General features: G+C 43.8%; 1 protein-coding gene across 1 annotated transcript; it reads right to left on the reverse strand.

Moving 5' to 3' along the window:
- Nucleotides 1–216: 216 nt before the first annotated feature.
- LOC134571236 (tigger transposable element-derived protein 1-like) lies at nucleotides 217–2,373 on the reverse strand. Its single transcript, XM_063429409.1, has 2 exons — nucleotides 2,301–2,373; nucleotides 217–2,084 (listed from the first exon to the last, which is right to left on the reverse strand). Exons 1-2 carry the CDS (start codon nucleotides 2,371–2,373, stop codon nucleotides 217–219), a joined length of 1,941 nt encoding a protein of 646 aa, XP_063285479.1.
- Nucleotides 2,374–14,592: the final 12,219 nt, after the last annotated feature.

Raw genomic sequence — 14,592 nt, forward strand, 5'->3', positions numbered from 1 at the left:
GAACTTAATTCGTGAACTGACTCTGGTCGCGAACCGAATTGGTCGTGAACCGAGGCACATTTTCCCATAGGGTTCAATGTAAATCCGGTTAATCCGTGCTGACTTTTTTTGGGGGGTTTTTGAAGCCCAAAAATATGAAACAAATGACAATACACATTAGTAAAGTACAGTATACTGTAGTTATTTATTAAGAGAGGACAGTAAGGTGGGAGGCAGTTATTGTTTGGGGGGAGAGTCCCCCTCCATAAGGACATCAGGGAGATCTTCTTCAGGGGTTTCCTCTCTCCTTTGTCTCCTAGCTGCAGGCTCAGTTTGTCTGAAAAATCTGTCCAATGTCACTTGTCTCTTTCTGCGCTGCATAACCCTCCGGAAATGAGAGACCACATTATCATTCATGAGATTTAACACTCTGTTTGTGACAGTAATGTTGGGGTGGTGCTTTTCAAAGAAATCATGGCACTCATTCCATTTTTGCATAATGGATTTTATGGCATCACTGCTAACCTCCTCCCTTTCTTCTTCCTCCTCATTGGAATGCTCCTCAAGAAGTGCCTTCTGCTGCTCACTGTGGAGTTCATAAAGTTCTTCCGTGGTCAGCTCCTCCCTATGTTCCTCAACAAGCTCTTCCACATCAGCACCATCAACGTCCAGACCCATATTCTTGCCCATGGACACAATTTCCTCCACTACCTCTGCATCAGACCCTTCTAAGTCATGTTCACGTTCAGCGACACATTCTGGCCACAGTTTCCTCCAGGCTGAATTTAGGGTTCGGGAAGTGACCTCTTCCCAGGCTTTGTCAATGAGGTTAATGCAGTGGACAACATTGAAATGTTTCTTCCAGAATTCTTTCAAAGTCAAGGATGTCTCTGAAGTGACATTAAAACACCTAGTGAAGAGCGCCTTTGTGTACAGCTTCTTAAAGTTGCAGATGACTTGCTGGTCCATGGGCTGCAGAAGTGGTGTTGTGTTGGGGGGGAGGAACTTTACCTTGATGAAGTCATACTCAGCATCCATATCATCCACCAAGGCTGGAGGGTGTGCTGGGGCATTGTCCATCAGAAGAAGGCACCTTTCAGGCAGCTGGTTATCAGAAAGATATTTTCTGACGGTGGGTGCAAACACCTCGTGCAGCCATTCCATAAACAATTGCCTTGTGACCCAAGCTTTGGCATTGGCTCTCCACATGACGGGCAGTCTGGCCTTGTTCACATTTTGTTCCCTAAATGCACGAGGGGTCTGAGAATGGTACACCAGTAGTGGTTTAATTTTCAGATCGGCGCTTGCGTTGGCACACAGCAAAAGGGTCAATCTGTCCTTCATGGGCTTGTGCCCTGGTAGGGCCTTTTCCTCCTGTGTGATATAGGTTCTGTTCGGCATTTTTTTCCAGAAGAGCCCTGTTTCATCACAGTTGAACACTTGTTGAGGGACGTATCCTTCTGTCTTCATGAATTCTGCAAATTCTAACTTGTAAGCTTCTGCTGCGGCCTTGTCAGAACTGGAAGCCTCACCATGTCTAATCACACTGTGGATGCCAGTTCTCCTGCGGAATTTTTCAAACCACCCTCTACTGGCTTTAAATTCGTCACTTGCTGCACTTGTAGAGGGGCTTCTTTGCTGTAAATCACTGTGCAATTTCCTGGCTTTCTCACAGATCATAGCTTCACTTACACTATCACCTGCCAGCTGTTTCTCATTCAACCACACCAACAAAAGTTTTTCCACCTCTTCCAGCACTTGTGTCCTCTGCTTGGTTAACATTGTTACTCCTTTTGCAACATCAGCTCCTTTGATGGCGGCTTTGTTTTTCAGAATAGTCGAAATTGTTGACTTTGCCATCTTGTACTCCGAAGCCAGATCAGTCACACGAATACCACGGTCATGCTTTTCTATAATTTCCTTCTTCAGCTCAATGGTTATTTTCTTCACAACCTTGCTGTCACCTTTACTACTGCTGTGCACTTTCTTTTTGCCACCATGCTTGCGCTGCACATTCTTGTCACTTGCATTTCCACTTTGCACATTGTCACCTGCATTTCCACTTCGCACATTGTCACTTGCATTTCCACTTTGCACATTGTCACCTGCATTTCCACTTCGCACATTGTCACTTGCATTTCCACTTTGCACATTGTCACTTGCATTTCCACTTTGCACATTGTCACTTGCATTTCCACTTTGCACATTGTCAACTGCATTTCCACTTTGCACATTGTCAACTGCATTTCCACTTTGCACATTGTCACTTGCATTTCCACTTTGCACATTGTCACTTGCATTTCCACTTTGCACATTGTCACCTGCATTGCTGTTCTTGTCACCTTTATTGCTGCTCCGCACTTTCTTCTTTCCACTATGCTTCTTGGGAGCCATATTGGGTGTCCAGTGAACTGTACAGTATGTACTGTATGGGATAAAATACAGTATAATCACTTATAATGCTTGCAGAGTACAGTACTTCTTTCTGTGTACTGTATGTACTGTATGTGATAAAATACAGTATAATCACTTACTGTACTGTATAATGCTTGCAGAGTACTTCTTTCTGTGTACAGTATGTACTGTATGTGATAAAATACAGTATAATCACTTATAATGCTTGCAGAGTACTTCTTTCTGTGTCTCTTATTCTTGCTTCTTCTCTCCACGGTCTTCCTACAGGAAGTCCCGACCATGTGACAGCCTGAAATTAGCATTAAAATGGCCGCGGCTTGCGTTCGTGAACCGAGGCGGAGTTCGTGAACCGGAGCATATTTTTACGAACTTTTCTGTTCGTGAACCGAGTTGTTCGTGAACAGAAGCGTTCGTGAACCGAGGTATCACTGTATATTTAAAAGAAGAAAAACTACCACAACCAGAGGACATAGTCTAAAATTAGAAGGACAAAGGTTTAAAAATAATATCAGGAAGTATTACTTTACTGAGAGGGTAGTGGATGCATGGAATAGCCTTCCAGCTGAAGTGGTAGAGGTTAACACAGTAAAGGAGTTTAAGCATGCGTGGGATAGGCATAAGGCTATCCTAACTATAAGATAAGGCCAGGGACTAATGAAAGTATTTAGAAAACTGGGCAGACTAGATGGGCTGAATGGTTCTTATCTGCCGTCACATTCTATGTTTCTATGTTTCTATGTTTCTTACTCAGTCACTGAGCTTATGGTGGAATGGCTTCTTTAGGTAGATAAGCAGTTATGCTATATTTGATGCATTCTGTATAATAGTATATTTAGTGTTGGGATAGTTTTATAGCCCAAGCCAGACTGATGTTTCTCCAAAACGTAATATCAGTCTTGGACCTCACTCACAATTTATTGTTTGATAATTATCTACATATTGACGGCTGACAATGAATCATTAACAATGCCGACTGATAACAATCACACCTTTCCAGTGCTATTGAACAACACTTTTGCTATCACCGGTGTTTTATGGTGTTGGTACGTTTAAGGTATGTTAAGCCGTCAGGCGTTAGTGATCACAGTCACTCTGCATAAGATTTCCAGACACATTAACATTAACCTTCCCCCAAAATTACTTAAAGGGATACTGTAGTGCCAGGAATATAAAGCTTTATTCCTGGCACAACTGATCCCTCTGTCTCCCCCCTCCATCGCGCCCCCTTCTACCCGGTAAATAAAGGGTCAAAAACCCTTTATTTACTTACTTGAACCCAGCGCCGATGTCCCTTGCTGCTGGGTCGAAGCTCCGCCCACTCCTCTGTCCCTCGACGAGCGGGGTCTAATGCGCATGCACGGCAAATGTGGTGCTGTAGGTCCTCATGCAGAGCGTGAGGACGTCCAGCGTCAGATAACAAACGAAAAGTCCGTTACGAATCCGGAAGCCCTCTAGTGGCTCTCTGGTAGACAGCCACAGAGCAGACTTAGAGCTGCAATGTAAACATTGCAGCACTAGGTACAAAAGGGACACAGCACCCAGACCACTTCAATGAGCTGAAGTGGTCTGGGTGCTAACAGTGTCCCTTTAACAAACAACTGACAAGACATTTAAACAAATTAACAAATACCCCAAAGATATTGTTTTTAATTCAGTAACTCTTGTTGGTACAATCTTCCCCTTTAGCCTGATCCTACTTTTGTGATGTCACTCCCCCTCACTGCAGGACATTATAGAGGGGGGAACAAGATACAACAAATACAGGGTGCGCTAAGTAGGACAATGAGAGATAATAAACAAAAATCAGCAATAATATAAAGAGTCTCTTAAAGTACAGCAAAGACCTGGAGTGTATATTCTTCAGTCCTTGCTTTGAATCCTCAGTGGTAAATATGAAATACAAAAGCAGAAATAGAGACCAATAGTGCAAAACCGTTTTAGGAAAGCTGGATCACGGACAACATAGAAGTAGAGAAGTGCCAACTCACAATTTAAAGATTTATGCCCAGCTCTAGGTAAAACAGCATACAGTGGTATTTAATACTCCTCACATGTAGGATATAACTGGACACTTGGAGGTGTATCCTCAAGACTTCTTACAGCATTCCAGATAAGCGTCAGCATATAAAATACATAAAAGGGGGAAAAACCCAATGGTGCAATAACGTAGGTTAACTGCAACAAGAGTGCCAACTTACAATTGGGAGAGCTATAACCAGCTCTGAGTAAAACAGCATACAGTGGTATTTAAACTCCCCACATGTAGGATATCCTTCTAGCGATGTTTGCAGTGCCGGTCTTATGAAATTAGAATCACAAGAGAGGGCTAGTGATGTCCCGAACTGTTCGCTGGCGAATAGTTCCTGGCGAACATCGCTTGTTCGCCACGGATGGCGAACACATGCGCTGTTCGGTCCGCCCCCTATTCGTCATCATTGAGTAAACTTTGACCCTGTACCTCACAGTCAGCAGACACATTCCAGCCAATCAGCAGCAGACCCTCCCACCTCCTGGACAGCATCCATTTTACATTCATTGTGAAGCTGCATTCTTAGTGAGAGTAGGGACAGTGTAGCTGCTGCTGATTTGATAGGGACATTGATAGCTAGGCTAGTGTATTCAGTGTCCACTACAGTCCTGAAGGTGTCATCTGATCTCTGCTGTAGGACAGCACCCCAAAAAGTCATTTTTAGGGCTAGAACATCAGTCTGTTTTTTTTTCTGTGTAATGTAATTGCTGTTGCCTGTCTGCCAGCCTGTGTGTCAGGCTCACAGCATATACTGTGCCCACTTGCCCAGTGGCACCACTCACTCACTGGTGTCACAATAGCTTGCATTTAAAACAACAAAAAACTTTTTTGACTGTAATATAATAGCAGTCAGTTTCCTTCACTAGTGTGCGTTTCAGGGCCTGCCCAGTGCCACCACTCACTCACTGGTGTCACAATAGCTTGCATTTAACAAAAAAAACTTTTTGGACTGTAATATAATAGCAGTCAGTTTCCTTCACGAGTGTGCGTTTCAGGGCCTACCAGGGCACAGTGTCACACCAGTGCAACTCATATCTGGTGTAACAGTAGTGTACATTTAAAAAAAAAATATACAATTTTGACTGTAATAGATTGAATAGCAGTTAGTTGTCTGCCAGCGTGTGTGTCAGGCTCACAGCGTATACTGTGCCCACTTGCCCAGTGCCACCACTCATATCTGGTGTCACAATAGCTTGCATTTAACAACAAAAAAACTTTTTGGACTGTAATATAATAGCAGTCAGTTTCCTTCAAGAGTGTGCGTTTCAGGGCCTGCCAGGGCACAGTGTCACACCAGTGCAACTCATATCTGGTGTAACAGTAGTGTACATTTAAAAAAAAAAATACAGGGGGCTTGTTGTCACCTTTCGGGGACCCTTGGTGTTGTACGTGGCTGGGTGGAGGAAGAGACCTTCAATGACATCAGTGAGGACAAGGAATGGGACATGGCTAGCTTGGTATCCAACCTTGTGCAAATGGGGAGTTTGCGGTTGTGCTAATGGACTGTTTGCGGTTGTTTGCGGTGCGTTAAACGTGGAGTTTGGTCTGTCACTATGAAGCGGGCGTAACCCTTACACTACCTGATCGATACAACATCATACCTGATGTTTTAAAGCACGTTATTCCAAACAATTTAGGAATGTTAGGTGATTTATGCCCTTTATAGATTAAAACCAGACTCTGCATCAACTATGTAATTTTCCATGGGAGTTTTGCCATGGATCCCCCTTCGGCATGCCACAGTCCAGGTTTTAGTCCCCTTGAAACAACTTTTCCATCACTATTGTGGCCAGAAAGAGTCCCTGTGGGTTTTAAAATTCGCCTGCCTATTGAAGTCTATGGCGGTTCGCCCGGTTCGCCCGTTCGCGAACATTTGCGGAAGTTCGCGTTCGCCGTTCGTGAACGGAAAATGTTATGTTCGCGACATCTCTACTGTGATGTAATCATAAAGCCCACAAAATTGCCAGCTTGTCTGTCTCATGATATCGGCATATTGATCTTGAGACTGTGCGATTAATGACAACAAAAGTTATAAATTGGTAATGATTTCAAACTTTAAGTCATTGTTAGCAGGATACTGTTCAGACAATTTTGGATTGTGATTGTAGTGAAAATTCTGGCTGATATTCAGAAACCATTCTAAAATGAAAACAGCCACTGGATTGTAATTGAGCCCTTGTTTTGATAGCTCATTGTACTTAATAATTTGTTTGCTTAGATATGTTCTTTATGGAGCCCAACAATACAGCAAATATTTTATTTTATTTTATTCATTTTATTTGAAAATGAAAATACAAACAACCAGAGGCGGTGCTAGGTAACCTAGCAGGTGATTTGTCCCAAGAGTAAATTTTATGATTCACCCCTACAACTACTTAAAGGGACACTATAGTCACCCAGACCACTTCAGCTCAATTAAGTGGTCTGGGTGCCAGGTTCCTCAGGTTTTAACCCTTCAGATGCAAACAGGCCTAGCAGGATTCTGCCTAGCAGGATTCTTCTAGACACTTTGACTTCAGCTACTGAGGGAGACAGGCCAACAGTGGTACTGTGTGTTTTACCCTTGCTATGCCTGTGTGGGAGATAGCCTGGGTCATTGATTCCAGTGTTTGGAGAAAGAAAATCCTATTTTAACTTTTTTGTTGTTGTGTGCCTTCAGTCCAGTGTGTGCTTTGCAAGTGTGTGAGCAGTGAAGCATTGTGCAGTGTTTCTTATTATTAAACACAATAACAATACAGTAGTAATTCCATTAAGTACCAACTAGACACAAACTCACGTTTTTACTGAATAACATTATGTAAGTTTACACAATTACATAATCATTTGTATATCTCATTTACTGTAATAAGAAAAAAAAAACTCACTATCATTGTTACATCTTAACCCCAAGAAAAAATTAAGACGGGTAAGGGAAGAGTTTGTGTTCCACAAACCACCACCAGTAGTAGAGTCATGACCTCTGAGAGTCTGAATGTTTCTTTCTCGGCCAAGAGGGCTGCTGACACCTCCTCCGTCAAGAGCAGATACAGTCCCTTGCTCAGCAATATGTACTTCCCTCGCAATTCACTTTTTTATCAACGAGATCCCATCACTGTACTGTTCCTGCGTGCCATTAGAGAAGGAGCAGCTAGCTAAAGCTGTAGGTTAGAGGGAGCACTTAATCAAAGATATGTGCTCCTAGTAGCCAGCATGCATTCCTCTTCTCGGCACATTGGTGGCTGCCCCAGTGCCTGGGCGTGGTGGTAGTGGAGGAGGTCAAACCTTAGTAGCATGTCAGGAGCAGGCATTAATGTGCACATTGAGTTCGTGGTCATCAATGGAGCTGCTAACATGGACAAATCTCTTCAAGATGGTTCCATTGTTGGTGTGCACTGTTCTGCTCATATCTTACATATTTTAGTTTAGGGTGTAGTTCAGGAAGACAACCACAAACATGCAATCCATACCAGAGCATTGCCACTGTAATGTTAAGGCAAGCCAACTCTTAAGGCCGGAGTAAGAGAAAAGAGTGTCCCCCCCTTCGATCACAGGATGTCAACAACAATTTAGACATGGTGAAAATAAATTTAGGACCACAGAGGAGCTTCCCACTAGTCCATTGGTGTTGATTCCTCATTGGGACATGAGGAATGGACAATAATAGGGAAGCTTGTGCCAGTTCTCCTTTTAGGAACATGACAGAAAATATGAGCCACAGTAATGCCAGTTTGGGACACGTCATCCCCTTGTTCACCCACCTCATAAGCATGATTGATTCCGTCCTGGATAATTAGCTCATGGCGCCGCCCTACACACCAACATAGCAGCAGTGCTCAGGAATCTGAAATATCTACTCAATGCTCAATTTTGCAAAATATATATTAATAATTGCCACAAACTGATGCAAACTTCCAATTTGAACCTAGGATTAAGGAAAATGGCACTCTGATCTTACATTCTGACATACTGGAGGGACAGACTTATTAACACGATCTGTGATTTGCAGTGAAACAAAGGCATGCTGGTTGAGAAAGATGTGCTTACTGAACCTACCATGTGGCCATTGTCTATTACTCTACTACCCAACAGTATAACCCCAAGACAGCAGAATGGAGCAGTTAATTTTTAATATCAATGCCTTAATGTTTTTAAGCAGTTTTGGGGGAGAAAGTGAATAAGTGAGTAGATGAAGAAAGTGTAATGCATTTTTTAGAGCCACTCTCTTATTCCAGCAGAGTGTGATCATAGTTCACACCAATTTACACCAGCAGACCTGTTAATAGGCTGACGAAGCCTAACAAGGTTTCTTCAGTCATCTAAAAGATGGAAGAAGAAGTCTTATTAGGTGAAATACATTTTTAGTTTTTAAATGCTGGTATTTATTGTACTGTTACTTGTGGAATAAAGCTAGTTTTTAAAACACAGAAGTACCTCCAGTGATTGGGGTAGGGTGGTAAGCCAGGTTTTATGCAGACACTAAGGGTGACTTGCTCAGATGATCACAGGGGAAGTGGAATTGCCATGGCAACAAACTGGAAAATGTGTCTTTTTCTTAATGTTTAGTACATATAATCTGCAAAATAAGTGTTGGTCAGTATCATTGGAGGCAGACGGCATAGACATTTAGATGTTAAACACAAGTGTTCGTAAAAAACCTATTGATAGTTTTGAATCTCAGTCTACTGTCAGTAATTTATTGCCCAATGAGTACCGTTTGCAAACAACCATGGAAATCCACCAATCAGAGTGTTATGAGTCAAATTACACAGTGTGGGAAAATTCCAAAGAACTTTCCCACGCTGTGTAAAATGACACAGAGCACTCTGATTGGTGGATTTCAAACCAACCAATCAGAGTGCTGTGACAGGTAAATGTAGAGACTTACCTGTCAGTCTCTTCATTTACCTGTCAGAGCACTCTGATTGGATGGCTTAAACCCACCAATCAGAGTGCACTGAGCCTAATTGCAGGGCGGGGCAAGGCTTTATAAGCCTTCCCCTGCCCTACAGAGCTCAGACTGCGCGGAGCCCTCGCCGGGTGAACATGGATAATTTTTTTGGCGCTCTTTTTTTATTTTTTATTTTTATTGCGTCGGTTATTATGGTTTTTTATTTGGCTTTTTGGGGGGCTGAAAAAAGAAGATTTAGAAGAAAGAAAACATCGAATGGTACGTTTTTTGGTTTTTTTTACAGGTACTTAGTTAAAGGTCCCCCCCTCATTATTTTTAGGGTGAGGGGGGTAGGTAGGGGGTTAATTTTTTTTGGGGGGGGAGGGTTTGACTAGGGGTTTGGGGACACCTAGTCACCTGGGGGGGAGGACATTTTTTCTAGGGCCCCCACCTGCCGCTCAGGGGTGGGGGTTCGGGGGGGAGGACATTAGGTTCCCCCCCCCTTTTTAGTATTTAGGGCCCCCACCCGCCGCTCAGGGGTGGGGGCCGGGGGGAGGACATTAGGTCCCCCCCCCCTTTTTTAGTATTTAGGGCCCCCACCCGCCGCTCAGTGGTGGGGGCCAGGAGGGAGGACCTTAGGTTCCCCCCCTGTTTTAGTATTTAGGGCCCCCACCCGCCGCTCAGGGGTGGGGGCCGGGTGGGGAGGACATTAGGTGTCCCCCCCTGTGACGAAACCAACCTCGCCACTGGGCCCTGGAGAAGCTTGTTTGCCCGCCTCCTACCTGCTGACTATGGCCCCTGGATTATTTGGGGCATATTGTATTTTATTGTGCGACTGCTGGCCCTTTAAGTACAGTGAATGGTATTTTATTGTGCTGCTGCTGGCCCTTTAAGAACTGTCTGGGGACATATTGAGACTTTGGGTAACAATACCCTTTAAGACTATGGCCCCTGAAAACGTATGGACTTTTATTGGTGTGTATGGCCCTTTAAGAACCGTCTGGGGACATATTGTGACTTTGCTGAACAATGCCCCTTTAAGACTATGTCCCCAGACCTGTAAAATAACTTGCCCCTGGCTTTCCCCCACTTGGTTCAGTACATAGGGCTTACTGAACCAAGTACCACACAGGCGGACCACCCAGAAGTTAAAATGTGCAGGCAATTTACCTCCCAGGCTGTGAGGTTACTGCAGGTTAATTGCACGTGGCGGCGGCCATCTTTGTTCAGTCGAACACGGTCAGCGGTGTATGCTAAAGATTCTGTGGAACTGAAATCGGCTACACATTCTGCCGAACACCGCTGACCCTTACCTTCTCCAATACGGAACTTGCAGCTCCAGAGACTAAGTCCCGTTCGAAATGGGACTTAGTCGTTTTTTCGCGTGAAATTGACCGACCGCACAGCCCAAATCTATGGAACTGTTTTGGGCAGGAAATTGTGCTTGCGGTCGGTCATAAAGGACTTCCAGCTAACTTTTGATCCACTGGGGGGATTTGGCTGATTTTTGGAAGGGTGTATGTTTAAAGTGGGCTGATTCCAAATATGTGGTTTTTGGGAAGATTGGATGTACGGTTTTAAAGTTATAGCACATGTATAAAAACTGTATTTTCCCTGGCTGTAATAATTATGTTAACTGGTTATCTGAGGGGAGGGAACTTGTGGGTTGTAACCGTTATGCTATTGGCTGTTTTACCCCGCCCCTGTGGGCGGTCTTTTATGTGTAAGATGGAAATAAAAGCAGACTGGGTGTGCTAGCACCTCAGATCATCTTGTACCTTCATGAAGTTTTGGCTCATGTTTGGGGGATTGGAGAACTACACTCTGGGGATTGCTATAATCACTATACTCCCCAGGGTAAAATCGCTGAGCTCTGCTAAGAGCTTGTTCCTGTTCCTGCTCTCTGGAATTCGGAGAGGTTCATCTACTGGAAGCTAGACCCTGGTCTTGGGTCCAGAGTGAGTAGCGTGGTGAGACCCCAACCAAGCTGCGGCGGTTCGTGGAAGTCTACAGTGGTTATGGTGTCTGGTGGAGTGCTTGGAGTCCTCAGGAGCGCTAGGAGCATCCTTTAACGGAGGTACCCAGTCAGGGTGCCAGGCGATCCGTTACACCCCCTTTTTAGTATTTAGGGCCCCCACCCGCTGCTCAGGGGTGGGGGCCAGGGGGAGGGCCTTAGGTCCCCCCCTTTTTACTATTTAGGGTCCCCACCCGCCACTCAGGGGTGAGGGCCAGGGTGGAGGACCTTAGGTCCCCCCCTTTTTAGTATTTAGGGCCCCCACCCGCCGCTCAGGGTGCTCACCGGGCGGGAGAGGCAGCCGATCTCACGATACTGGGATACCCAGGAGCAGCTACTTCCCGGCAGGAGCTCCGTTACCCCCCCCCTCAGACCGGTGGGGGTTATCCCGGTCCACCCCTGAGAGGCTGTCTGGAGCTAATGGATGCACAGAGCACAGCCGCCCAGGCTGACATACTCATCTGCGACTCTCCCAATATGGCGGCAGCCGCGTGTCCTCCTGTACCAGCAAAGCATGGCAGGATATTGAGTCTAAGCTGGACAGACTCTTTAATCAATTTTGGAAGCAAATAACAAGCAGGAAGCCCCAACAAGCTCCACCACAGCCCCAACAAGCTCCACCACAGCTAAGCGAAGCAGTCCCCATTAAAATCCACCAACGCAAAAGGCATCAAAGACGGGACCGGAGGCACAAACAGAAATGCAGAGCCTGCCCCACATCAAGCACTCGCCTCCACCTTAAGCCACCACAATCCCGCACCGGAAGTGAAGCACCACCGGGACAGATCCGACCACACGACATAACAAGCTACCACCTCAAGCCGCGAACCCGGCACTCAGCCAGAGACTTGCCTTTGTTGTTGCAGGTATCAGGGACTCCCAGGGTCTGCACCTGGCTCCCAGAAAGGATCGGATGAGCACAAGCAGTAAACAGCAGCCTGCCAAGCATATCCCACTATAGCCGATCCTCCATACCATGCCTTTGATCACATGAACTGCTCTCTCACATTAACTAATCGTAAAGTAGCAAGCGTTTAAACATGTCATTATTTCACCTCCTAAAGAGTTTATTGTCGTAGTTCCTTACATGCCTTTACCTTAACCGTTCATGTATTATGTTATTCACTAGTCTCATCTCATGGGGCGACTCACACTTGATTTATAACTAGTGGTGGAGCTGCTGATATAAATACACAGTTGATAACGTGCAAGCTACACCCTAAACATGACAGCCATCTTTCACAACAATGTCCTGCTATATACTCATACCCTCAGTGCAACTAGCCATGATATACGCACGTTCAGCCTAGCATGCTCAAATATAACACACTTCTGTCTTATATGCAGCTTCCGAATTAATCTAAAATGGATGCTGTCCAGGAGGTGGGAGGGTCTGGGAGGGAGGGTCTGCTACTGATTGGCTGGAATGTGTCTGCTGACTGTGAGGTACAGGGTCAAAGTTTACTTAATGATGATGAATAGGGGGCGGACCGAACATCGTATATGTTCGCCATCCGTGGCGAACGCGAACAAGCTATGTTCGCCTGGAACTATTCGCCAGTGAACTATTCGGGACATATCTATTGATAAATAATACAACTTTGCCAATATTGTTTTCGGTAAACTCACAGTTAAATTGTAAAATATATTTGTGTTATTGGTGGTCACATCAGTGAATTTGATAGAAAGAGTAAGACTAACCATTCCAATAATTTCGTTACCAAGCCAGCACATATTCAATTTACTGCTGTCATTCTAATCCTCTCGTTTACCATCAAAAAAAATGATATGTGAGACTGTCTGACTCATGATGATGCACAATCTAATAGTTAGGTGGCCAAGCAACCTATTATAGCTGCACAACCTATTATTTTTGCTCAGATTATTTATCATTATTATTATTTTTATTATTATTTCAGCGTTTTTTTTCAAAATGCCTGTAAAACCCAAGCTGCTAATCAAAAACTTTTGAAGCATGGTGGTGTAATGGTAGAGACCTACTGTGCAATATATATTTTGCAACAAAGCGGTCATAGGTCATATGGTCTGGCATCCATTTTGATTTTGGCTAACACTTTTGCACAATAGTCAAAAATCTTCTTCTCCAGAACCCCTTATGCAATACATCCTCACTGTATGAACTTATTTAATGGAACACTCTGTGCACCAACACAACTTAAGTTCATTTGATTTTGGCATTATATTCATGTTTTCATTTTCTCTCTATTAAAATTTAATTTTGCTCAGAAAAATAAATAATTTTTGCTACTTTCGCAGCATAAATGCCCCTCCCCGCCTTTACCACACCTTCCCTTTTCACAAAATGTCCTCCGGATGGCAAAACCATTGCATGGTGCAGCTCAGCAAATAATAGCTCAGGATTGACATGCTGATTTGGCCCCACACATACAGCCAGTCACTATCCTTTTATTTTCTGTATAGTATTTGAAAGTCATGCTAAGGGGAAACAAGAAACATAATAAAAGGGCAGTGATGGATTATGGGATGCAATCATATCAGCAGCAAAGCTCACATTGATTTCTCATTGGTTAAGCTTGAGTACATTCTTAGAGTACATCGAACAAGGAAGTTGCTTTGTAAAATAAGGCTCATGCCTAAAGGGTGGGGTTATGCTGCAGAAAGCTACAAAACTTTATACTTATTATGAGCAATTCTTAACAGATTTACATCTGGAAAAAAAAAAAACATGAATGTAAGACCAAACCGATCAAATACACTTTTTGTGTTGGTGCCTCTAGTGTCCTTTTCATGAGAAGAAAACTGGTCACATGGTTCAGTGGATTATGTAAAAATATATTTAAACCTCATCTCTGAAACTGCTAGAACAATGTGCTGCAGAATTTGGAACACATATCATTGGCTACGTACTCTACCACAGTTTATATGGAGTCAATACCGGTTGACACAGACAGGAATCCTTCAATTGCATAAATTTACTCAACTGCATCACTATAAAGGCAATGTGAGGATGAAAGATCACAAAGGCCAATACACCACTACTCATGAGTGCAGGAAGCAGTGGAGACTGGGGGGATGAATTCTTCTGAATAAAATAGTGGAAAGAATGAGAGGAGTAAGAGGCCACTAGTCATGATGGAATCCCTTTTACTTTTTAAGCAATAATGTTTCAACAGGCAGATGAAAGATATCAGTGGAAATCTTAAAACATGTAACATATATTTTTTTTTAAATTTTCCATTATTTAGGAATTATTTTTTTTTTTATGAGAAATTGCATATTTACATTAAAAGGTGATGTCGGGTAACT

This window comes from Pelobates fuscus, chromosome 8 (assembly GCF_036172605.1).
Source record: "Pelobates fuscus isolate aPelFus1 chromosome 8, aPelFus1.pri, whole genome shotgun sequence".
In the NCBI taxonomy this organism is placed as follows: Eukaryota; Metazoa; Chordata; class Amphibia; order Anura; family Pelobatidae; genus Pelobates; species Pelobates fuscus.

Bases quoted from the DNA above. Each gene is read 5' to 3' on its own strand.
- LOC134571236 (XM_063429409.1), bottom strand. From the start codon at position 2,373: ATGGCTCCCAAGAAGCATAGTGGAAAGAAGAAAGTGCGGAGCAGCAAT. The intron at 2,085-2,300 runs GTGACAATGTGC...GTGGAAATGCAG, and splicing joins TGACAAGAACAGCAATGCAG to GTGACAATGTGCAAAGTGGA.